Source organism: Pteronotus mesoamericanus, unplaced genomic scaffold (assembly GCF_021234165.1).
Source record: "Pteronotus mesoamericanus isolate MK-2021 breed Mesoamerican mustached bat unplaced genomic scaffold, CSHL_Meso_final contig_164, whole genome shotgun sequence".
NCBI classification, from domain to species: Eukaryota; Metazoa; Chordata; class Mammalia; order Chiroptera; family Mormoopidae; genus Pteronotus; species Pteronotus mesoamericanus.
In genome coordinates, this window is record NW_026555065.1 from 21,980,698 (window position 1) to 22,005,702 (window position 25,005).

Here is a 25,005-nt window from a genome sequence, read left to right on the forward strand (position 1 = left end):
TATTTCCCTCTCCCTCTCCCTCTCCCCTCTAATCTTCACTTCTATGATTTTGTTGCTGTTCTAGATGTTTGCTTAGTTTTTTTGTTTTTACTTAGATTCAGTTGTTGATAGGTGTGAGTTTGTTGTCATTTTACTGTTCATAGTTTCTGATCATCTTCTTTTTCTTAGATAAGTCCCTTTAACATTTCATATAATAAGGGCTTTCCTTTCACTTGACCTTATCTGGGAAGCACTATATCAGCCCTTCCATTCTAAATGATAGCTTTGCTGGATAGAGTAATCTTGGGTGTAGGTCCTTGTGTTTCATGACTTTGAATACTTCTTTCCAGCCCCTTCTTGCCTACAAGGTTTCTTTTGAGAAATCAGCTGATAGTCTTAGGGGAACTCCTTTGTAGGTAACTGTCTCATTTTCTCTTGTTGCTTTTAAGATTCTCTCCTTATCTTTAATCTTGAGTAATGTAATTATGATGTGCCAAATCTGAACTGTGTGCTTCCTTGGGTCCAACTTCTTTGGGACTCTCTGAGCTTCCTGGATCTCCTGGAAGTCTATTTCCTTGGCCAGATTGGGGAAGTTCTCCTTCATCATTTTTTCAAAGAAGTTTTCAATTTCTTGCTCTTCCTCTTCTCCTTCTGGCACCCCTATGATTCACATGTTGGAATGTTTAAAGAGGTTCCCTAAGCCTTTTCTCATTTTTTTGAATTCTTGTTTCTTCATTCTGTTCTGGTTAATGTTTCTCTCTTCTTTCTGCTCCCCATCGTTGATTTGAGTCCCAGTTTCCTTCTCTTTACTGTTGGTTCCCTGTATATTTTTATTTATTTCACTTTGCATAGCCTTCACTTTTTCCTCCATTTTGCGACCATACTCAACCAATTCAGTGAGCATCCAGATTACCAGTGTTTTGAACTGTACTTCTGATAGGTTGGCTATATGTTCATCGCCTAGTTATTTTTGGAGCTTTGATCTGTTCTTTCATTTGGGCCATATTTCTTTGTCTCAGTGTACCTGTTACTTTGGGAGGGGTGGAGCTTTAGGTATTTGCCAGGGCAGGACAACCCAGGTCCCTCTGTTGTGATGCTGTATGTCGGGGAGAGGTCCAAGACGGAACAATGCTGCTTGCTTGGTTCTCAGTTGGCTTTCTGTCACTTTCCCCACTAACAAGCAAATTGGGCCCTTTCTGTGCTGACTCCTGGGTGGGTGGATTTGTCTATGTTCTAGGACCCTGTGGGTCTCTGCCACAAACTCTCCTGTGAAGCTAGGAGTTTCTCTCATTGCCGTAACCCTCAGGTTTTTACAGCTAGAAGTTTTGAGGCTTTATTTCCCAGCACTGGAAGCGTGGGTTGCGCGTTCTGTCTCGCTTCCCAGTTGTTCCTGCCAGTTTATCTCCATGCAAATGTAGGACTTCCCAGTACATAAGCCACCAGCTACCGCCTTGCTGTAGGTCCTCTATACCCGGGCTGTCTGTCTCTGCCCCTCCTACCAGTCTGAATGAATGTTTCTTCTTTAATGTCTTGGCTGTCAGACTTCCATACAGTTCGATTTTCTGGCAGTTCTGGTTATGTTTTGTTTTTAAATTTGTTGTCCTTTGATTGTACAGGGAGGCAAAGTATCTACCTACGTCTCCATCTTGGCTGGAAGTCTCTAGTGTAGCTTTAATATAAAGATATTTTAAGAAGAGCATTCCAAGAGGAGTTAAATCTAGTATGGACTTTTGTTTTTAGATGGTTGAAATGTCTTCGTAATAGAGATACCACATTTAAATGTTACATGATAGGAAAGTAGAATCTTAAAGAATGGATAATAAGAGGAAGTATTTTTAAATGATTTTTTAAATTGTTTCTATGAAGCTGAGGAAACGAGTAAGTTGCTAATTGATCATTTCATCCTTTTATTCTGTAATTGATAGTTTTGCAAACATGTAAAGTACATATAAAGCGTTGAACATGTATTGTACATATTGTGAATTATTGTTCCCATAGCACCTGTTCGTTCTTTTCAACAAAGCACAAAAAATGAGAGAACAATGTGATAACCCTGATGCAAAAGAGAAATGTGGAATTATTAACTATAATAAGTCTGCATTTTATTCATATTTTACTTCAGTGGACAAATTTTTTTTTCTTTACTGTTAAGATATATTTCTTATTAATCTACCAAATCATGCCCTTCTAGCTCTTGTCTGTGACTTCCTTAAGCTTTTTCAAAGATTGCCTCATTGTCTCATATTCCATTTACTCTTTAATCCATTACAGACTGACTCCTGCCCCTTCCACTCACTAGTGACCTCCTAATTTTTTATGTTAATGAGCACTTCTTAGCTCTTCTATAGCTCTTGTCATAAGCCACTTTCACCTTAAAATGTTGCCCTTTTGTTTCTGTGCTACCCCTTTCTCATAATTTCTTCCCACCTCTCAGGCTATTACTCTCTTTCTTTCATGGACAATTTTATTTTTGTTCATACTTTAAATGTTACATTTTCTAGAATTCTGCTCTTAGGTTCTTCTCATTCTGTATTCTTTCAATTTGGCAACCTTCCATCTATGTTTCTATGTCCATGTGCCTTCCATGAACTAATGGTTCCCCAATGTTATTTCTGGACCTTAGTTTTTGGTTTCAGTAGCAGACTTGATATTACAACATCTCCTGAATTCAGCTGGTTATCCTCAAATTCCACCTTCGAACATTCGTTAACTTCTACTATACAACCTGTTCACTTACTTTGGTACAACTTTTTATTTAAGTGTACCAATTTCTAGTGAAAAACTGCATCTTTAATCTCTCTCAAGTTTATCCTATTTTTCCTATCTCTACTGTAATACTTCAGGATTCAAATCCTTATTCAGTCTTTTGAGATATTGTAATTATCCCCAGAGTGACCTGCCTCCGGAAGTGAACCCTCTCTAGCCTGCCCTCCTTATTGCCACCAGAAGAATGTTCTAAAATGCAAAGTTTTAAGTATGTTTTTCCTTATCTTAAAATTTTTTAGATGCTTCTCATTACCCAGCAATAGTTTTTAAATAATTCATCCATGGCCCATCTGCCTGTGGGTTATTTAGAGAACTTTTGAGACACTCATATTCTGTATCTTCCCCCACAGATTCTGAATCAGTACAGAGTTTAGGAATTTTTTAAAAGGTTACCTGAGTTTTTTTAATAAGCAGCCCGGGTTGGAAAACATTGACTTATACATGTGGTGTAGGTTCCTTATCATGGAGTCCAAGACTGTTCAGAATCTGGTACCTGCCGGCTTCTTCTATGCCATCTCTTTTCACTTCCCTCCCTTTATTCACTGTGCTCCAGCCAGACGCTCTCTTCTGGCTCTGGAACCCGTCAGTCTTGATAATCTTTTAAATAAAGTTTTGTTTGCTTTTGTTGAATCAGGGACAGGATCCTAGATTTCTACCTATTTTACCTCTGCTTCCCTCTGCACCCTAGGCCTAGGCAGCACCTCCTTGGATTTTTCCATGTGGAACTCGGGTTGAAAACCACTGGGCTAATTCAGGTCAGTGAGGCCCAGAAAGATTAAGTGACTCACTGAAGTCTTATAATGGTGAATGGCAGAGCATATTTAAAATTCAGGATTTGTATTCCTAACCAAGTTCTTATTTATTGTTCTTCTGTGCTTTCATACGAGTATATATACTGTATGGGCTGCTTGATCTGAAATGACCTCCTAATTCTTTCTAAGTAAATTATCATTCATTTTTTTTCTCCTATTAATTTGGTTATTTATTCATTCAATAAACATTTGACTACACAAGGAGCAATGTAGGACCAGGGGGGAGGAGGTGCATAGAAAATTTGAATAAAATAGATTTCCTATTCTTAAGGTTCTTAAGACAGGTTCTTTATATTCAATCATAAAATACTATACAGAAAAACAAATTATTAACTTTTTAGAAGAGAAACTATAATATAACCATTTCCACTGTTTTGTTTTGTTTTGTTTTTCCCCAGGGAAAGATCATGTTTGTAGATTTATTGGCTGTGGGAGGAACGATCGCTTCAACTATGTGGTCATGCAGTTGCAGGTAGGCCATCTTGCAAATGTGTCTTAAAATCTTTCAGTTTTGGTCAAAGTACCTAATTATAGTGGAAAATAATAATAGTAATAACAATGAAACATTCAGAATGTTTATATTAATATTATGCAGGTGACAATTTATTTAAACAGACTTGATACAGATATTTCCAAAGATGAAAGTATTGTCCCTTTCAGCTATTTTAGTTGATCCATATCTTCATTGAATGTCATCATTGCAGAGTTTTCAATCTCAACATGGATTGCTGCATGTAATGTGAGTCTTGCCCTTTTCCTGTCCCCTTCTTCTCTACCCTTTGTTACCTTAAGGACTCCAGTTTTCCATTTATGGACTCAAGTACCAACCTTAACTGCTTGAAGATTTATGCTCTAGTTGAAATAGAGGAGAAATGGTACTCCTCTTCCTCTTTTCATCCTTTAACATTGCTCTCTCTGTTCCCTATCCTTTAGATGGAAAGTGGAGTAGGGTTGGAGCAACAGAGAGAGAAATTCAGAAGGGGAATATTGGAGTAATGACTATGGCAGGGACAAGAGGGAAACCATCTGGCTCTCTCTGAGACTGCCTCTGCCCCTGACACACACACACACACACACACACACACACACACACACACACACACCACACCCTCCCCACCCCACCCCCCAACTGGAGAGAGAGAGGCGCGCGCACACACGCACACACCCACCCCACCCCCCAACTGGAGAGAGAGAGAGAGGCGCGCGCGCACACACACACACCCACCCCACCCCCCAACTGGAGAGAGAGAGAGAGGCACGCGCGCACACACACACACACACACACACACCCCCCACCCCCCACCCCAAACTGGAGAGAGAGAGAGAGAGAGGCACGCACACACACACACCCCTGCCCCCCACCCACCCCAAACTGGAGAGAGAGAGAGAGAGAGAGAGAGACACACACACACACACACACACACACACACACACACTCACCCCCCTGCCCCCCACCCACCCCAAACTGGGGAAAGAGAGAGAGAGAGAGAGAGAAACACACACACACACACACACACACACACACACACACAGCCTCCCCCTCGCCCCCCACCCACCCCGAACTGTAGAGGGACACACATACACACACTCCCACCCCCTCGCCCCCCACCCACCCCGAACTGTAGTCACCCTCAAAGTGTAAAAGCACACATATACACGCACACGCGCACACACACACACACTGCCCCCCCCCCCCAAACTGTAGTCACCCTCACAGTGTAAAAGCATGGTTCACCTTGCTGCCTAAATTAGAGATCTCAAGCTTTTCTTTCATCTTTAGAAAAATCTCTTTGGGGCATTTGGTTCATTTCCTTTCAGCTTAACTACATAGCAAGGATTTCAGAGACTTAGATCCCGACCTAAGTGCTTCCTCGTGTCCTCAAAAGGCTTTTCTTGTTTCCATCAGCTCTCCTTCAGCATTTGATTTATTTTAAAGATATTAATTTCTCTGTAGACTATATCCTTAAAGTCTTTGAGTTGTGTGTTTCATTACCTCTTGAGCTAGCACAGTTTTATTTCTTGAAGCAGCTGTTCCTGGACCTTTTTAGATTATTAATGTGGACCCTGTTTTCTCTCCCTTTGGCCATTAGTAATGTAATTTTTATACTTTAAACTATGATATTAAAATTTTAAACTCTGATATTTTATAGTTTTACTTTAGATTTATAAAGATTTTACTTGATTCTTACTATATCCCCATGGAGAAGATAGGACAGCTAGTATCCCCATTGTGGTTTGCCTGGGACTTGCTACTGGGTGGGTGTTATGGCTTGGCAGAAGCCTGAGGCCTGTATTCTTGGCACAATTACTGAAGACTCTTCAGTTTTTGTCCTTAGGTTACTACTAACTGGAGAATATGGACAGGAGTTTTTTCAGTCTGCAGAGTGTTTCTCAGTCTTAGGACCTACTTATTTTTATTTTAAATATTTGCAATTACCTAAATCTCACTTTCTGGAAATGAGAAGGCTCTTAGTCTGGAAAAACTAAGGAGACTGGTGTATATCAGATAATGATGGTTTTTGTGGCCTTTGACAATCTCATATAGACTTATGCAAGAACTTTTCTGTGACCTCTTGCTATCTTTCTTTCTGTCATAGGAAAATGAACCGAACATTAATTACTCCCATCTCTACACTTACGGTTGACTTGATCTGGGGACAAAGCTAAAGTTAATATAATTGCTAGAGAGTACTTTCTTGACATATTGAAGATAACTAATAGGGTTTTCCCATATACTTTAAATTTACATGCTCAGACCCAGCTTCTCACTGACATTCCTAATTTATTCAAAAAACCCCTAATTCATTATTAGTAAGTAAACTTTCATCTTTTCTTCCTAGCAATTCAATTATATAACATCTGCCTTCAATTTTTTAAGAAGTAAATCCTATCTCTATTGTAGAGATTCTAGCTATTTACCATTAAAATGGATCTTAAAATCTTACAGGATTCAAACAGTTATAGACATTTGTTTTCCCATTTTTATTGACAAGACCTTGGCCAGGTCTCATTTACTCCCTGGTCACTGTTGAGGCTTTCCTTGAGCAGCCTTAGTATAGCCAAAGGGTGATATTTTGTGATAAGCAATCACCTGGAGAGGGGGAAAAAAAATTTTGAATCCTGTTAACAGTACAGATGTAGATCTAGATTGCCTAACGTCAGAGCTGCCATATTTTAAAACTTTTTATTATTATGAAAAAAATTAAACATTCCCAAGAGTAGAGAGAATAATATAATGTACTCATGTACTCATCACCCTCCTTCAGTAATTTTCAGTATATGGCTAGTCTTGTTCCAAGTGTATTTTCCCTCTCCACTCCCTCCTCAAGTTAATTCAAAGCAAATCAAAGAAGTACTTTTATCTGTAAATTTATTAGTATATATTTCTAAGAATGATTTCTTTTTCCGCCATAGCCACAATACACAATAATTCCTAAATAATAGAATTGGATATCAAGTCAGTCTTCAGTTTCCCTTGATTACATCTCTCTCTCCTATTTCTTTATAGTTGATTTACTTGAATCTGGTTTCAGAGAGAGTTCACACATTGCATTTGGTGGATAGATCTCTTAAGCTCTCTTTTTTCTTTCAAGTGAATTTGTTTTCATTGGGATATAGGGGATAGGTGGGAAATGTCCCTGTGGGTTCTTAAGTCTTTTTTAATCTATAGGTTGCCTCTTGTTTGTTTTTTTCCTTTCAGTTTCCTTTTTGTTGTGTTTTTATTTGTCATTAATAAAAACAAAGTCATTTGTGATGCACAAGTTCCTCTATTGTGGGTTTTTCTGATTGTCTCCTGTGGTGTTGTTTAACATGTTCTTCTATTCCCTGTATTATCTGTAAACTGGTGATTAAATCAGATTCTAGTTTTGCTTTGTATGGCCAGAGGTGAGTTGTATCACATCAGTAAGCAGTGTCTGATTGTCTCTCTTTTAGGAATGTTAAGATTGACCAGTAAGATTCAAGGACTGTCAGACTGATTCATCTATTTCAAAGTTCCCAGTGGTTTTTCTCCCAGGTTTTAATCAACCTATTAGTAATCATTTCCTAGATTCATTACTTCAGTGGGGTTGCAAGTGTATTACTCTAATTCTGTGAATTTTTAAAAAAGATTTATTTGTTTATTTACTTTTAGACAGAGAGGAAAATGAGGGAGAAAGAGAGGGAGAGAAACATCAATGTGTGGTTGCCTCTCATGTGCCCCCTACTGGGGACCTGACCTGCAACCCAGGCACGTGCCCTGACTGGGAATTGAACTGGTGACCCTTTGGTTCACGGGCAGACACTCAATCCACTCAGCCACACCAGCCAGGGCTAATTCTATGATTTATAATTGATTTATCAGCGAGAATTCTTTAAAAACCATTAAATCAACTATTAGGTTAACCTGGGGAAAAATAACATTTCATATGGGAAGGATAGGACTAATACTTGATTCTTTTATTTACCAGTTTTCAGAGTAGTGAGTTGGTTCCCTAATATTTTCCAAAAGAGACTAATTAGCTCTTTCTTTTTAAAAAATATAATCATGAATTCATAGATTTAACATATTTTGTGTCTTTTAATTATTGTTTTTCTTTTTAATGTTCAAATTGTCCCATCTTTGGCTAGCAGGACTTTCTTTAAGGTGGATCCTGATTCATTTCAACAGGACCAGACTGCAGCAGTCTTTGATAGCATTCTGACTTTCTGGTACAGCATTGCGTATCTGGCTCATTCTATACATTTCATGCTCCAGAGCTTGAATCAACCATTTCTCCATTAAGCCCTGATTTCTATTAATGGGAAATGGTATTTAGAGACCACAGTCTAGATGCTATGGGTACCTATTGAAATTGCATTGGTCATTGTTTTAAATTCTTTTTAAGTGGATATGATTAGGATTTCTTTTTTTTAAAGAGAAAATATATCATGGTTCATTTTGATATTTCCAATTCAAGTTTGTGGAAAAAAATTGCTAATGACCTCTTTGATTTTTTTATTGTGAGGTTCAGGGACATCAAAGTGCGTCTCTTTGTTCTTATATACTTTTAAAAACATGTAGATGAAATGATATTGAGGCTTTCCTTGAGCAGCCTTAGTATAGCCAAAGGGTGATATTTTGTGATAAGCAATCACCTGGAGAGGGGCAAAAAATATTTTGAATCCTGTTAACAGTACAGATGTAGATCTAGATTGCCTAACATCAGAGCTGCCATATTTTAAAACTTTTTATTATTATGAAAAAAATTAAACATACCCAAGAATAGAGAGAATAATATAATAACATGAATATAATGCAAGTGTATGTGTGTGGGAAGGGAGAGGAGGGTGTATGTTCCTGGGTAGGGGGGAGTAGTGAATAACAGATGAGGGTTTGTTATTATTATTTTCTCTCCCTTTAAGATATTTCAAATTCTTAATAATTTATTCCAATTTTTATTGGGATCATGTTAAGTTTATAGAATTAGGAAGAAATAAATTTACGTTTTTATTTAATAACATTTATTCCATATTACTATGTATAAAGGTTCTTTTTTTAGTGGCTGCATATTAGGCAGTAAGATGACTGTACCATAACTTATTTAATCTTTCATTTATTGATAGATGTATAGGTTGTTTTTTTTCTTTATAATAAATAACCATTTGTAGTATATACTCTGAAGTACAGTGTGGGGCAAAAGTAGGTGTACAGTTGCTTGCATGAAAAATAATACAATAATTAATAAATAACACAAGAATTAATTCTGTCCCACATACTCACAACTGTGAACCTGCTTTTGCCTCACCCTGTATAATTTGTTGGATCAAACCTGCATATATTTACAATGTTCATAACTTTTCCAGCCTTGCATTTATCTTTTTAATTTTATTTGAAACCTTAGGTTTACATTTTAAAATATTTAAAAATTTAAATCATTACTAATATCATAAGTCTAGGTTTATTGATTTCCTTTCAAAAGTTATTATGACAGTATAAGTTGTTTACAAATGAAGTTCCAGTATTATCTTAGGTATATTTGGGCAATCAAAATACTGATTTTTGAAGAAAAAATGTATTGGAATGCTAGTAAAAGTTATTAGGTACTCTCATGTTGCTTAGATTATCAGTTATTTTATATTTGCTGAGGATGTAGAGGATAAATTCCCCTAATATTTAAAAAAATAAAGATAACTGCAAAGTTATGCTATGGAAAAACTTTATTTTAAAAGAAGATATGTTCTATGAAAGGCTCCCAACTTTTCTGTAATTTTTCAATTCTTAGATTGAGTACTATTTAATATTTTATTTCAAATGGTACTTAAGTAATTTAAGAATTTATTATTTTTTCAAAAGGAAGTCAACATCTTTAGTTGAGGTGATGATATTAGTGGTATTAATCCTAAACATATGAGGCGGGGGACCCAAAAAACAGGAATTTATTTGTAAAAATTTGTGTATTTATTCTTACACTTTTAAACTTCAGTCACCTTCCAAGTAGTCTCCATTTGATGCAACACATCTATTGAGACATTTTTTTCCACTACTTAAAATAGTTTTTGAACTCATTGATTTTGGTGCTTTTTAGTGCTCCTGCCATTTTTTTGTTTCACCTCTTCCACATCAGCAAAATGTTTCCCTTTGAGGACTTTTTTCATTTGAAGGAAAAAAAAGTTGCTTGGGGCAAGATCAGGTGAATAGGGAGGGTGGGACATGGGGGTCAGGCCATTTTTGGTGAAAAATGGCTGAACACTCAGCACTGTGTGGGCAGGTGTGTTTGTAGATCACCCATCATGAAATGGGCAAACACGTTGAGTCTTCCAAAAAAATTCACCAAAGCTGAACAGAGCCTCTTACAACAATGCCTGTTGGTCCACTGACCGACTGATGGGTTCCTAGACCACTCACCTCCCACAGGAAGCCTGTACTATAAGGGGCCCACCCTCCAGAAGATAATTCTGGTTTTTTGGGTACCCCCTTGTATCCTACAAAATTTTGGGAATAAAGAGATTGGGATATTTAAATTGTCTTGAGACAGAGGAGCCAGTTTCCATTCTTCGGGAGGTAGAACTGCAGCAGTGTAATCTGCTCTTATCAGATTCCTAGTTGTTACCTAGTAAATAAGGAATCTTTTGGATGGAACAGCACTGTGAAGTGCAAAAAGAACACTTTGGAGTCAGACGGACTTAGATTTGAAAGACCACTTTATCTTGACAGGTTAACATTGAACTCTCTGAGCCTCAGTTTCCTCATCTGTAAAACAGGAATAACAACTTCTCTTCATGGTAGTGTGAGAATTAAATGCAATCATGAATGTAATATATCTGGCACAAGCTAGGTCATTCATTGCTTTTATATACTGCTAAAAGTAATTGGGTGTTTCATATCATTTTTGTTCACAGTAACAATAATTGGCATTTATTGAGGCACCTTCTTACTGTGTGCCAGACAGTATTCTAAACACTTTACATGGATCTTTTTTAGTCCTCACAAAACACTGACCCCATTTTGTAAGGAAACTGTGACACAGAAAAATTAAGTAGTTAGTATGGAAATACATGCTAGGCAGTAATGAGGAATTTTACATACAGGGTCGAGCAGAAGTAATACATGCTTGAGTGTGGTTGGTAGGGTTATAATATGGGTGTAATGATTTATAGTTTTAATTTGAACATTTCACCTAAAATGTCATATGGTGTACTTGAGTGTGATGTTGTTATGTTACAGAATTACGTGCTTAATGATTTTGTAATAAACAAGGGGCATTATTTGTGCCAAACCTTGTATATGTACATTAATATATAAAAATATCTTCTAAATAATCAAGACTATATTTTGTTATGACATCAGAAACAAAGGGAATTGTAAGTTGGAAACATAATATGTTTAAAAACTGGTGATTCTTAAGTTTGTCTGAAACACTAATGCATTATCTTAACAGAATCTCTTTTTTTATGAGTTAGAGAATCCTGATTTGGGTAAAATCCTTGCTATGTCATTCAAAACATTTTAAATAGTAAATGGATAATTCCACACCTTTTCTTGTAATGTAATTTTAGTACCATATTTGAAAGTGTTTATTTGGTTTCCATAGGGTCGGAATCTGGCAGATCTACGCCGTAGCCAGTCCCGGGGCACATTCACTATTAGCACTACTCTTCGGCTGGGTAGACAGATTCTGGAGTCTATTGAGAGCATTCATTCTGTGGGATTCTTGCACCGAGACATCAAACCGGTAGGGGGCCTTTTCCAGCCAGAGCACAAAATGAGGTTGCTTGGTACTCTTCTTAAAATGGGACACTATAAATTACACATGTAACTTCCGTATTTGCTTTCTATATTAAATACAGGTAATATTTTAATTTCTGTAGCAAAAATGTAACTAGAAGCAGAATGTAACTTCTTAATTTTTTAAAATTGATTTGAAAGAGAGAGACATTTGTTGTTCCACTTATTTGTGCATTCACTGGTTGGTTATTATATGTGCCCTGACCGGGGATCAAACCAGCAGCCCTGAAGTATTGGAATGGCCCTATAACCAACTGAGCAACCCGGCCAGGGCACCTCTTAATTAAAAAAAAAAAAAGTAGTTACAAACTACAACTTATATTCAAGAGCTTTTCACATACAATGAAAATGTTGCTCAGCAGCCAAATTAAAAATGATTAATGCTTGACTATTATTATATGTGTTAACATTGCTAATTTCTTAATTGATAGCTATTTTTTAGATTTGTCTTTTCTAATATTGCTTAAAATATTTACATATGCTGCTTTTAGATGTTGGCATGGTGTTCTTCAAACTATTTTTCAAATGACAAATTATTCTTCTAAGAAACTCTCAGTTTTGAAAGATTGTTTTTTTTCTTTTGAGTACTACTCTGGCAATATATAGTATTTTTTTCCCTGTTGTTTTCCTTAGAAATTGTCATTTCCATAACTGAAATACACCTTTAAATTTTTTTCTACTCAGTTTTTTTTTAATTGCTCATGAGGAACTATGACCTACTTCTGATCTATTGTATATGGTTGAAATCTAACATTCGTTAGTTGGTACAGTTGAAAATTACACCCATCTGTTGCTACATGATTTCTAAAATTAAATAGTTTACTTGATGTCAACTAATATTAACATGGTCAAGTCAGACTTAATGTAGTATAGATTTCTCTGGCTCTTAATTTCTATGCCATACTAAATGTCATTATTTAACTGTGGTGATTGAAGAGTTTCTATTTCATCAGAAAGCTCCCTGAGTAGAACAGTGTTTTAGAATAAAAGCTAACAATTCTGTAACATTTTGGTTTTTGCTTTTATTCTCTTGTTTACATACCCATCTTTGCAAGATTGTGGTCAGTTAATGTTACACTTATTTTTAAGGGAAAATACAAAGTATATTTTCCTTAAGTCTGTTTTGAAATGTTTCCTTAGATTGCATTTTAATTTTTATACTTAGTGAAATTCAGCTTAAGGATATTCATTTACATTTCTGAGCTATGTAATTGATTTTGCTCACTCCTGCTTACTCCCATTTAAAAAAATAGGGATTGGATTTCATTTAGGTGATGACTTAGGAGAAGTTAGAGTTCTGATTCCAGGTAAGTCAGTGTTGTGTTGTATATAACTTTTTACAATTGCTTAAATTCTTTGTTGCTCAAAGTTCACCAGATATAGGCATTAATAGAACCCACATGAAATTATGTATTAATTACAGTAAACATCATTGACTATAATAGTGTACTTGGGATATGAGTGTTACATAGAATTTAGTAGAATTAAACTATAGGAAAGATAAGATATAAGGACTAACAATTATAAGAATATGTATACTTTCTTTATTTTTCCAGTCGAACTTCGCCATGGGTCGCTTTCCTAGTACATGTAGGAAATGTTTCATGCTTGATTTTGGCTTGGCACGACAATTTACCAATTCCTGTGGTGACGTCAGACCAGTAAGATTTTTCATATTATTTTTAAATATTTGAGAATTAATCTACTATTTATTGCATTACTTTATTTAAAGAAATGCTAATTATGTATCAGAATGGATGTCATTCAAGAAGTAGCATATAGATTTATGATTAAATTATAGAAATGAGTTAATTTTATTGCTGAAAGTTGTGGCTTTAAAAAAAAATACATTAGGTGTAAAAATTTCTTTTTAGCCCTGACTGGTGTGGCTCAGTTGGTTGGGTGTCATCTACGAAAACAAAACGTCACTGGTTCAATTCCTGGTCAGGACACATGCCTAGGTTACAGATTCAGTCCCTGCCCTTTCTTTCTCCCTCTCTGTGTCCCTCCCTTCCCCTCTCTCTAAACAATAAATAAATAAAATCTTTTTTAAAATTATTATTTTTTATATTCTCTATTTGATAGGATGTTGTTATTGTTTCCTTCTTTTTATCAAGCATCCCTTTAGTTCTGTGAAGATATTTATAATGGCTAGTTTTAAATATTTTACTGTTAAATTTGCAATAAAGTCACTCTCACAGACAGTTTCTCCTGCCTGCTTTTCTTTTTTAATGTGTGGGTCATACTTGCTGTTTTTTTGTATGCCTTACAATTTTTTAATTGGAAATGGGACATTTTAGATAGTATATTGTAGCAGTTCTAAGTACTGGTCCCCCCCTTCCAGCGCTTGTTATTACGTGCATGTTTATTTGTTTAGTGACTGTATTATTTTAGTGAAGTCTGTTTTTTCCTATCCCCAAAACACAACATTAGTCTCTGCTAACTGCTCTGTTGTTTTATAGCAGGGGCCTGGGACACAAATTGCTTGACAAGTTAATAAAATTATGCCTCCTAAAATGGAGTAGTTTCTTTTTCTTTTTTTATTGAATTTATTGAGATGACATTGGTTAATAAAATTATATGTTTTAGGTGTACAGTTCTCTAATATATCATCTGTATTGTAGCATTTGTTGACCACCTTGCGTCAAGTCTCCTTTCCATCACCATTTATCCCCCTATATCCTCTTCTACCTGTCCCCCTTTCCTTGTGGTAATCACTACACCCTTGTCTGTCTATGAGGTTTTTTCTTTGTTTGTTTTTTGCTTTTCTACTCAGCCCTGCAACCCCACTCCTCTCTGACAGCTGTCAGTCTCTTCTCTATGAGTCTGTTCCTGTTTTGTTTGTTAGTTTATTTTGTTCATTAGATTCCACATATGAGTGAAATCATATGGTACTTCTCTTTCCCTGACTGGCTTGTCTCACTTAGCATAGTGATCTCCAGGTCCATTCATGCTGTCTCAAAGGATAAGATTTCCTCCTTTTTTCTGCCAAGTAGTGTTCCATTGTGTAAATATACCACAGCTTTTTTTATCCATTTATCTACTCATGGGCACTTGAGCCACCTGCAAATCTTGGCTATGGTAAATAACACTGCAGTGAACATAGTGGTGCATATATTCTTTTGAATTAATGTTTTGGGGTTTTTTGGATATGGGTTTTTTTGGATATGTTCCCAGAAGTGGAATCACTGGGTCATTAAGTCAATTCCATTTTTAATTTTTTGAGCTAACTCCATAGTGCTTTCCATGGGGGCTGCACAAATTTGCTTTCCCACCAATAGTGCACTAGGATTCTCTTTTCTCCACATCTTCGCTAGCACTTGTTTGTAGATTATTAATGGTAAATAAATCAACACCTGCTCTGACAGGTGTGAGGTGATACCTTATTGTGGTTTTAATCTGAGATCAGAGTTTGATATTTGTTCTGACCCCAGGAGTGCTCCTCTCATCTGTCCTGTTTTCCTGGTTCTTCCCTGGAGAGCCTGTAGTCTAGGCTATATCTTTATTAGGTCTACCAGTCTTCTCCCAATTTCCTTTACTACATCCTCCATCATTTTTGAGAGGGGACTTACGTTTAAACTTAACTGTTGCAAATGAAAGGATTTCCTTTAGGAAGAGATTAAGAATTACCTCTCTTTTGTTGCCTTTTGCCCTCAGAGAGCAAAATCTCTGAGCCAGGACTCTGAATTTGCGGGTGAGGACTATTGCTAGCTGTTCTCAGAGTGACCTACTTTAGGAGCTGAGCCTTTTGGTTGAGTTGGGGACAGTAGTTGGAGGTCCCTTGGCATGGAAACACTGCCTCATGAGGCAAGAGAAGGACTTTTGGGGTCCCAGTATTTTCAGCATACCACGCCCAAGGTAGAGCTTCTGTTTCAAAAGAGAAGACTAGGAGCCTCTACCTCTCTACCTGCAGTTAGCCAGGACTTAGCTTGCTCAGCAACAGACAGCTCGGAGAATATAAGAAATGCTGAAGCCCTGCTCTTATGGGAAGAGAACCCTTTGTCTGGGAAGAAGGGAAGGAGAGAGCCCTATTCTCTTGGCTACAATGGTGTGGAGTGCAGCCACCCTCACTGATTCCAAAGAGGGAGGGAAGGATCAGTTTTGGTTCAGATACCATAGACTCTAGCCTTTCTTACCAAAGAATTTCATAGGTTTTCTTGAATAGATATTTTTTCATTTGTTTGCCCTAAAGACCATTTCCAGAGACTTTTGGTGGTGGTGGTGTTTTTAATTGTACTTTTTTACATTACTATTTAGCCCCCTTATATCCTATTCCACCTCCAACCACTTCCTTCCCTTTGTAGTTGTTTAAAAATAATTTTCACCATTTTTATGAGAGAGTGGATCTGGGAGAGCTCCTCATGTTTTCATGCAGACATTTGGTCTCCCACTACAGTTCTTATACTTATGTCTACTTTTTACCTTTAGTTTTGTTTTAACTTGCTATTGATCATGACTTTCATTGCTGGCAAATTGGTTGAATGGAAGTTGAAACACTGGTTTTGAATGAACTAACTATACAATAATATAGTTATATACAGAAATGTAAATTATATTTAAAATAGAGGCACACAAGAATTTAAATGCCTAGAAATTATGAGAAAATCTTTTTTTTATTCTGGTGAAGGTCTGCCATTATTAATAGGTTACAAGGTGATGTTACTGGTCTAACGTCTATGTGCACAATGTTTCAAACAGCCAAGGCTCAAAACATCAGACTTTAGAGTAAGGAAAGGTTTATTGGTCAAGAACACGCCAACTTAGAAGATGGGAGACCTAGTGGTTCCTCAGATTCATCTTAAGAAAATACAGAGTTCAGGTTTCCTTTGTGTCTGTCAAGGGAAGAGGAAATGGCAGGGTCATTTGAGGTGAGTGACTGTTGCAGATATCTGGGCACCAGCAGGGGTCTGAGGAAAATTATGCTAATTGATATGAGTCTTATCTCAAGGTTCCTGCAAATCTTTGATAAACAATACATACTTCCCTATCTCCGTAAGCTCCACAAACACAATTCCTCTTGATTAGACAGAAGTTGTTAGCCTGAAGGCAATGTGAACAAAGCAGGCTAGATCGCCAGTGCGTCAGAGAGACTGAGCCTTTCACTGTTACAGAAAGTGATGAATTTAGTTTGTATATACTTTATTAGATTTGAATATTATTCTGGCATTCTATTTCTATTCCAGTATATTTTTTTCAATTTTTAGAATATTATCGGGTTATTTTTATTCTCTCATATAACATATTTAATGAGCACATATTTAATGAGGCATGGATATTGTTGCTGGGACTACAGTGGTGAACAAACAGACCAAAACAAGGCTCTTATGGAGATTATATTTTTAGTGGAGAAGATAGATAATACACAAATAAATACATAATTTTAGATAGTGATAAATACTATGAAGAAATAGATGGGCAGTGAGGACTATTTTAGATTAAAAAACTATTAAGTAGGAAAGACTCCTTTGAGGAAGTATTGAGAGTTGAATGAAGCATGAAGCCATGTGTATATCTGTTAAGAAAGTATTTCAGGCAAAGGGAACCGTGAGTACAAAGGCTCTGAGGCAGAGTAAATTTAGTGTGTTCAAGAAAAAGTAGGGGGCTATTGTGGGTATAGCATAGCATAAGAAGTTGGTAAGTGCAGAGAGACAAGGTTTAAGAGGTTGGTAGGCCCCTCAGATTGTATGTGATTTTACAAAGCGATAGACTATATTCTAAGTGTGATTGGAAGCCTGGAAGCCATTGGAAAATTTTGAGCAGGGTTGTTGTATAATTACATGATTTTTCAATAAACTAACTATATAGTAGAGTTATATACAGAAGTAGATTACAATTAAAACAAAGCCACATGAGATTTTAAGTGCCCAGAAATTGTGGGGACACTATCTTTGGCTTTATCAATGTTCTTGGGTTAATTGGTAATGAACTTAAGTTCTATGTAGTTTATTGGATTTGAATGTATTTCTGGAATTTCATTTCTGTTCCAAATAACAGTTTTTCAATTTTTAGAACATGTTTTTTAAAAAAGTCACTCAGCTGTAGAGAAGAGACTATTGGGAGCAAGGGTAGAAGCAAAAAGACAAGTTAGAAGACTAACACCATGGTCCAGTGATCACTGATAGTGGCTGGGACATAGGACATTAGGCTGGTACAGTAAGGTTAGTGAGACATGATCATATTTTGCATTTATTTTAAATACATATTTAATAAGACTTCCTTATGGATTTGATATTGGAATGTGAAGAAACAAAGAGTCGAGAGTGACTACTAAGTTTTTGTCCTGAACGAACAGTCATGTTATCAGCCATGATGGGAAGGGATGAAAGGCAGATTTGATAAGGGAAAAAAACACAAATTTCATTAACTAGAAGTTAAGTTTGAGATGCTCTTAGATTCAAGATGAAAATAGCAAGAGGCTGATGTGATCTAGTAACTTGTAGCTCAAAGGAGAAATCAGGGCTGGGGATAATACCAATTTAAAAATCATTTGCTCCTGATATTAAAACTAAATGGTAATTTTAAAAAGTGGAACCAGGAGAATGAAGATGGCGAAGGAATGAATGGAAGTCACACTGAGCTCCTCCCAGGACCAATCTGGAATTACAACTAAATTGTGGATAAATCACCTGGAACAAACAACTGAACAGTAGTGAGAGAAGAGCCTTATAACCTTGTACAGACAGAAGAATCAGTTTTAGCACAACCTGACTGGTAAGGAGTGGTAAAGACTTGAGAAGGCGGGTGGGGCACCCACGGGCGGCAGCACCAGAAGGATAGTGAAACAGCCAGTTGCATCCCCTTGAGAAGAGTGGGGTAAACCATAGCCAGGGATCTCCAGCCTGTAGCACCAGAGCCCAAGAAGTACACAGATAGTAGACAGCTGCGAAAAGTGGCAGGGTTGCTCTCTGCCAGAGACAGGCAGCTGGAGAAGTAAGGAGCCTTTTAAAGGGTCAACAGATAAATTTTTAGTTGCAGCCACTTACCCTGGGCCCTGGCGGGGGCAGAGTGGGCTAGAGAAGCCGGAGAAGAGACTGGCGAAGGAGGCTTTGAGGAGAGAACTGAGAGAGTAGCTGGTGGGATCCCAGTGCTGACTCATCCCCCATACAGCAACAGCCATATTGATCAGGCAAACCACTCCCCTGTGCGACAACAGTGTGAGAGGACCCCATAGCCCTGACCTCTGGAGGGCCTGGGCCCTACCCTATGGTGTCTCTAAGCCAGCCTGCTGAATGCAGAGTGGCAGCCACAGATAGTAGCTAAAGAGGGTGCAGAATGATCTAGAGACACTTGAGGAGAGACTGGAGATGGAGGCTTTGGGGAGAGAATAGCTGTCAGGATCCTGGTGCTGACTGTTACCCATTATGGCAGCAGTCACCTGGCACAGGTAAACCACTCCCCTGAGCAGGAGCAGCAGCATGAGAGAACCCAATAACCCACCCCCAAGGGGGACTCTGCCCTGCCCTCTGGTGTCTAAGCCTGACTGCTGAGTGCAGAGTAACTAGATTAACAACTGAAGGAGACAGCCACAGACAGTAGATTCCTGGAAGTCTCGAACAGACTGCATAAGGTCAGACAGGGTCAACATCTGACATCATCTCAGGCAGATCCAGAAAGAAAAAACAGTGGTCTCCTACCATAGAAGTTCACACCACAAAGTCAGGAAATCAAGACAGATCAACTTAAGAAGCAGAAGCAAAAAAGAAGAGTCTCACAAATAATAGGAAGACAAAGAAACACCCCCCACCCCCATTCGATGGGAAAGGAGGAATCCCCAGAAAGAGAACTAAATGAAATAGAGGCAGGTAAACTATCAGATATTGAGTTCAAAACAACGGTTCTAAGGAAGCTCAGTGAGCTCAATGAGCTCAGAGAGAATTACAAGACAACTACAGGGAAACTATGAAGAACTTACTGCAAACTATCTCAGCATGAAAAAGAACATAGAAACTATCAATAAAAGACAAGAGGAAATGAAGAATACAATTTCTGAATTGAAAAATACAGTAGAAAGAGTCAAAAACAGGCTAGAGGAAGCAGAGGAACAAATGAGCAAGCTGGAGGATAAGGTAGAAAAAAGCTCCCAAAAAGAGCAAGGAAATGAAAAAAGACTCAAAAAGAATGAAGAGGCATTTAGGGAAATGCAGGACAACCTGAAACATGATAGTAACCATATTCTAGGGATACCAGAAGGAGAAGAAGAGGAGGAAGGGATGGAGAACTTGAGAAAGTAATCTTGGAAAATTTCCCTCATTTGAGGAGAGAAAAAGTCACAGAAGTCCAGGAAGCACAGAGGGTCCCATTCAAGAGAAATCCAGTGAGGCCCACTCCAAGACACATCATCATTAAAATGGCAAATATCAAAGACAAAGAGAGAATCCTAAACGTAGCAAGGGAGAAACAGGTAGTGACATACAAGGGAGCACCGGTGCGGCTAGCAGCTGACTTCTCAACAGAAACACTACAAGCTAGAGGGAGTGGCAAGAAATATTCCAAGTCAAGAAAAGCAAAGGCCTATACCCAAGACTGCTCTACCCAGCAAGGCTCTCAATTAAAATGGAAGGTGAAATAAGGAGTTTTCTGACAAAAGAAGGCTAAAAGAATACACCTCCACCAAACCAACACTACAAAATACACTAAAGGGACTGCTTTAAGAAGATGAAAAAGAGTCTATGAATACCCAGTTCTTTTCAGAGTTGCCAATACTTGATATTATGAATATTTTTAATACTTATTCATTTAATTGTGACAACAATGTGTTATTTTAACTGTTCCTTTATTATTTGTTGAAACTAAACCTTTTTTTGGATATTTCTGCCTATTTCTATTATTTTCTTAAAAAAAGCTTTAAATGACTTTTTGGTATTTATCCATTTTTTGATTAAATGTTTGTAGAATTTTTTCCCTAAGAAAACCCCCCAAAAACTATTAACCCTTTTCAGATGTGTTGCAAATGCTTTCCTGGTCTATTACTTGTCCTGTAACTTTTTTATATGTATATTATATAGTCTTAAATGTTTAATATAGTCATACTGTCAGTATTTTACTTTATAGCTTCTGGGTTTGAATATGTTACTTCAGGGTAAGAAAAATATTATTTTGTATTTTCTCCTAAAACTCCTTAGATTTTACATATTGATTTTTAACTCCCTTGAGTATTTTTTTGTGTAATGTGTGAAATAGGGCTCTATATTTGTTTTATTTCAAGTAATAGGGGTCCATGCACCTTATTTGTTGAATAAGCCTTATTTTCCCCATTGATTTGAAATATCAATTTAATCATATATTACACTGTTAGACAGATATATACATTTGTTTCTAGAATGCTCATTTCATTGATCTACTTGATCTGTCTGCTGGTGTCATGTTGTTTTAATTGCTAAGACTTTATAATGTATTTAAATTTTTTAATATTTTATAATGGATCTTGACATTTAAAAAATAAATAAATGAAATCAATCTGCATTTTAAAAAGAGAGAGAGAAAGAAAGAAGGAACTCGTACCTTTGCGACAACATGGATGGAACTGGAGAATATTATGCTGAGTGAAATAAGCCATTTGGTAAAAGACAAATACCATATTATCGCACCTATGAGTGGAATCTATTCAACTAAAGCTAACAAACAAAATAAACCATAGGCATGGAAACATGGAGCAGACTGAAAGTGACCAGAGGTGATGGGGAAGGAGGACAGTGGTGGAAAGGAGAAGGGACTAGACAAAGAACATATATGAATGACCCATGGACATTGACAACATTGTAGGAATTGACTGTGGGAGTGGGGGGCGGGGTTGGGTGGGTGGAAGAGGGCAAAGGGGGAAAAATTGAGACAACTGTAATAGAATAAACAAATTTAAAAATAAATATTTTTTTTAAAAAATGGAACTAGATTTGATCAGCTAAGGAGGCGGGATAGCTAGGTAACAAAAGAGCTTTTGAGTCTGAGCCATTGGGGAACTTAAGCAACTCGATGATGGATAGAGAACTATGAGTTGGCCAAGAAGAGTGAGGTGGAGGATCTGTGAAGTAGGAGAAAAGTCAGGAGAATGTGGTGTCTTGGAAACCAAGTGAAGAAAGTACTTTACGCGTGTCGGGGTGGTTATCACCTGAATCAGATGGTACTGATATTGGTCAAGTAAAGTGGGAAATTAAAATTAGCCATCTGTATTACCTAATTGGAACAGGTTAAGGAGAGAGTTGGGGAGAGGAAGTAAGAAAGGAAGTATATACAACTCTCTGGTGGAGTTTGCTTTGTTCTAAAAAGGAGTGGTAAAATAAGAAAGCAGTTGAAAGGGCAGTAAAATCCATCCTTCCTTTCTGAATTTAAAAAAAAAGGTAGTTATGATATCATGCTTGTGTACTGATGGTAATGCTCCAGGAGATGTGGAAAAAACAAAACAAAATAAAACTGATAATGTAGGACAGAACAGGAACAATTATAAGAGCCAAGTTCTTACATAGCTGACAGGGGAAGAAATCCTGGCACAAATGGTGAGCTTAGTCCATTATATAAGAGCAAGAACACTTTTTCATTGTAACTGAGAAAAGGCAGAATATGTGGACACAGATACAGGTAAACAATATTTTGATTTTTTTTGTCTTGCTATGTATATTCCAAAGGGGTGTCAAAAAAAAAAAAACCCACATGTATAAATTTTAAGTAAGACTATGAAGACATCCATGGCCTCCATCTAGAATGAGAAATAGCTCATTACCACCTTAGAAACATGTTCTGGTCTTTTCCTGATCACATCCCTTTTCCTTCCTTGAGCAGCACTGCCAGTGGAACTACTATGAAGATGGAAATGTTTTGTATTTGCATTGTCTGATATGGTAGCCACTAACTACATGTGCCTATTGAGCACTTGAATTGTGACCAGAGCAAACAAGTAACTGAATTTCAAATTTCATTTAGTTTGAAGTTGCTGTTATATTGGTCTTTTATTCTTAATTTTGCAGTAACCAGTCCCTTGCTTTCTCCTCTTATCTGTAGACCTAAGGGGAGTTGTTTTGGAGTATGGAGCAGATTCAGGGAGCTTTGTAAAACTGAGTTGAATTTCTCTTTGTTTAATGATCTCAATTTAAAGCATGCCCCAATTTCCTTAGCCCTTCAGCTGGCATCTCACTTTGGCTCTTTGTGTCTAAGCTCTTGGAATATGTTTTCTCCTTCTTGATCATTCAGCTGAAACTTCTAGTGCCCAGGGCTGAGTGACCTAATTAAGAACAATATTAAAAGCCTTTTCTCTGTTACCTTTCCAGAATTTCAACTACTTATTTCCACTGAAGGTTTTATTACAAAGTTCTCAGTGTCATTTTTCCCCTTGAATTCCCTTCCTCTGATTAGCAGTAAATCTGGTCTCATGCCTAGAGTCCTTCCCTTTTCCTTCTAGATTTATTATTCTAGGAGCTCATTCTGTATCTAACATTCATACCTTTCTTCATATTCCTACTGTTTCTCTCCTTGTACAGGTCTCCTGGTTTCTTGTTTGGATTATTAAAATAGTTTACTCACTGGTCTCCCTGCCTTCTCCTTCCAATCTAGTCTTTGTACTTAAGCAGAGTAAACATGTCAAACATTTTCTCAATCATATCACCTTACTACTTAAAATTTTTTTGATGAATTCCATTTGACTGTACAGTATAAACTAAACAGTATTGCATTCAAGGCCATCCTTAATCTGATTTCAACCTATTTTTCCATTATTTTCTCTTACCATTTTCTTCAATCATACCAAACCCTTTTGCCTAACACTCACAATAATTTCTTCCCTTTTAGCATTGTTCATTATGTTCTTTTTACTTAAAATACATTTCCTTCTTCCTTATAATTCTGCCTGTTCTTCCAGGTCCAATATACTTTTTCTTTTTTTTTTCTTTTTATTTAAATATCTAGGTACTTATTTTAATAAAATATGATCTTAGGTTTTTAACCACTCTCACTTTTTACTTTTATTCTTCTAAAGATGTTTTTAAATAATTTTTGAAAAGACCATACTGTATATATTACAAAAAGGATTAAAAATTCATCATAATTTAACAGTTGTGCCCTGGACCAGATGGTTTCACAGGTGAATTATACCAAACCTTTAAAGAAGAAATAACTCTTACCTTTCTCAAACTATTCCAAAAAATTCAAGAAGAGGGAAGACTTCCAAGTTCTCTTTACAAGGCCCATATTATCCTAATTCCAAAACCAGGAAAAGACACAGCAAAGAAAAAAAACTACAGGCGAATATCTCTGATAAACATAGATGCTAAAATCTGCAACAAAATATTGGCAATCTAGATCCAGCAATACACTAAAAAGATCATACACCCAAGATCAAGTGGGATTCATTCCAGGAATGTAAGGATGGTACAATATTCGCAAATCAATAAACATAACATACCACATTAAAAAAAAAGGACAGAAATCACATGATCATATCAGTAGATGCTGAAAAAGCATTTGATAAAACCCAGCACCCATTTATGATAAAAACACTCAACAACATGAGAATAGAGGGAGCACACCTCAACATAATAAAGGCCATCCATATATGAGGAACCTATATATTAGTTTAGTTTTGCCCATGTATGGGCAAAAACTAGAAGCTTTCCCCTTAAGATCAGGAACAAGACAAGAGTGTCTGCTTTCACCACTCTTATTCAACATAGTACTGGGAGTTTTAGCCACAGTGATCAGACAAGAAAAAGAAAGAAAAGCCATCTAAATTGAGAGGAGGAAGTAAAACTGTCACTTGCATACTACATGATAGTATAGATAGAAGACCCTATAGTCTCCACCAAAAAATTACTTCACCTAATAAGTGAACTTATCAAAATAGCAGATACAAAGTCAATATTCAGAAATCGATGGCATTTTTGTACATCAACAATGAACCATCGGAAAGAGAAACTAAGAAAAAGAAATCCCGTTTACAGCAAGAAAATGAAGTACCTGGGAATAAATTTAACCAAGGAGGTAAAAGACCTCTACTCAGAAAACTATAGAACACTGAAGGAAGAAATTGAGGAAGCTACAAATAAATGGAAGTACGTACCATGTTTATAGATTGGAAGAATTCATATCATTAAAATGTCCATACTACCCAAAGCAATTTATAGATTCAACACAATTCCTATTGAAATACCAATGACATATTTCACAGATCTAGAACAAATATTTCAAAAACTTACATGGAACATAAAACAACCCTGAATA

At 36.8% G+C, this 25,005-nt stretch overlaps 1 protein-coding gene across 3 annotated transcripts in view; it reads left to right on the forward strand.

The window, feature by feature from the left end:
• The window catches only part of TTBK2 (tau tubulin kinase 2), a 145,450-nt gene that overhangs the window by 62,124 nt on the left and 58,321 nt on the right, over nt 1–25,005 (forward strand). For all 3 annotated transcript variants that reach the window (XM_054565523.1, XM_054565524.1, XM_054565525.1), the window contains 3 exons: nt 3,956–4,029; nt 11,609–11,749; nt 13,359–13,463. In XM_054565523.1, coding sequence (XP_054421498.1) covers nt 3,956–4,029; nt 11,609–11,749; nt 13,359–13,463 — 320 coding nt within the window. The remainder of the gene's footprint in view (nt 1–3,955; nt 4,030–11,608; nt 11,750–13,358; nt 13,464–25,005) is intronic.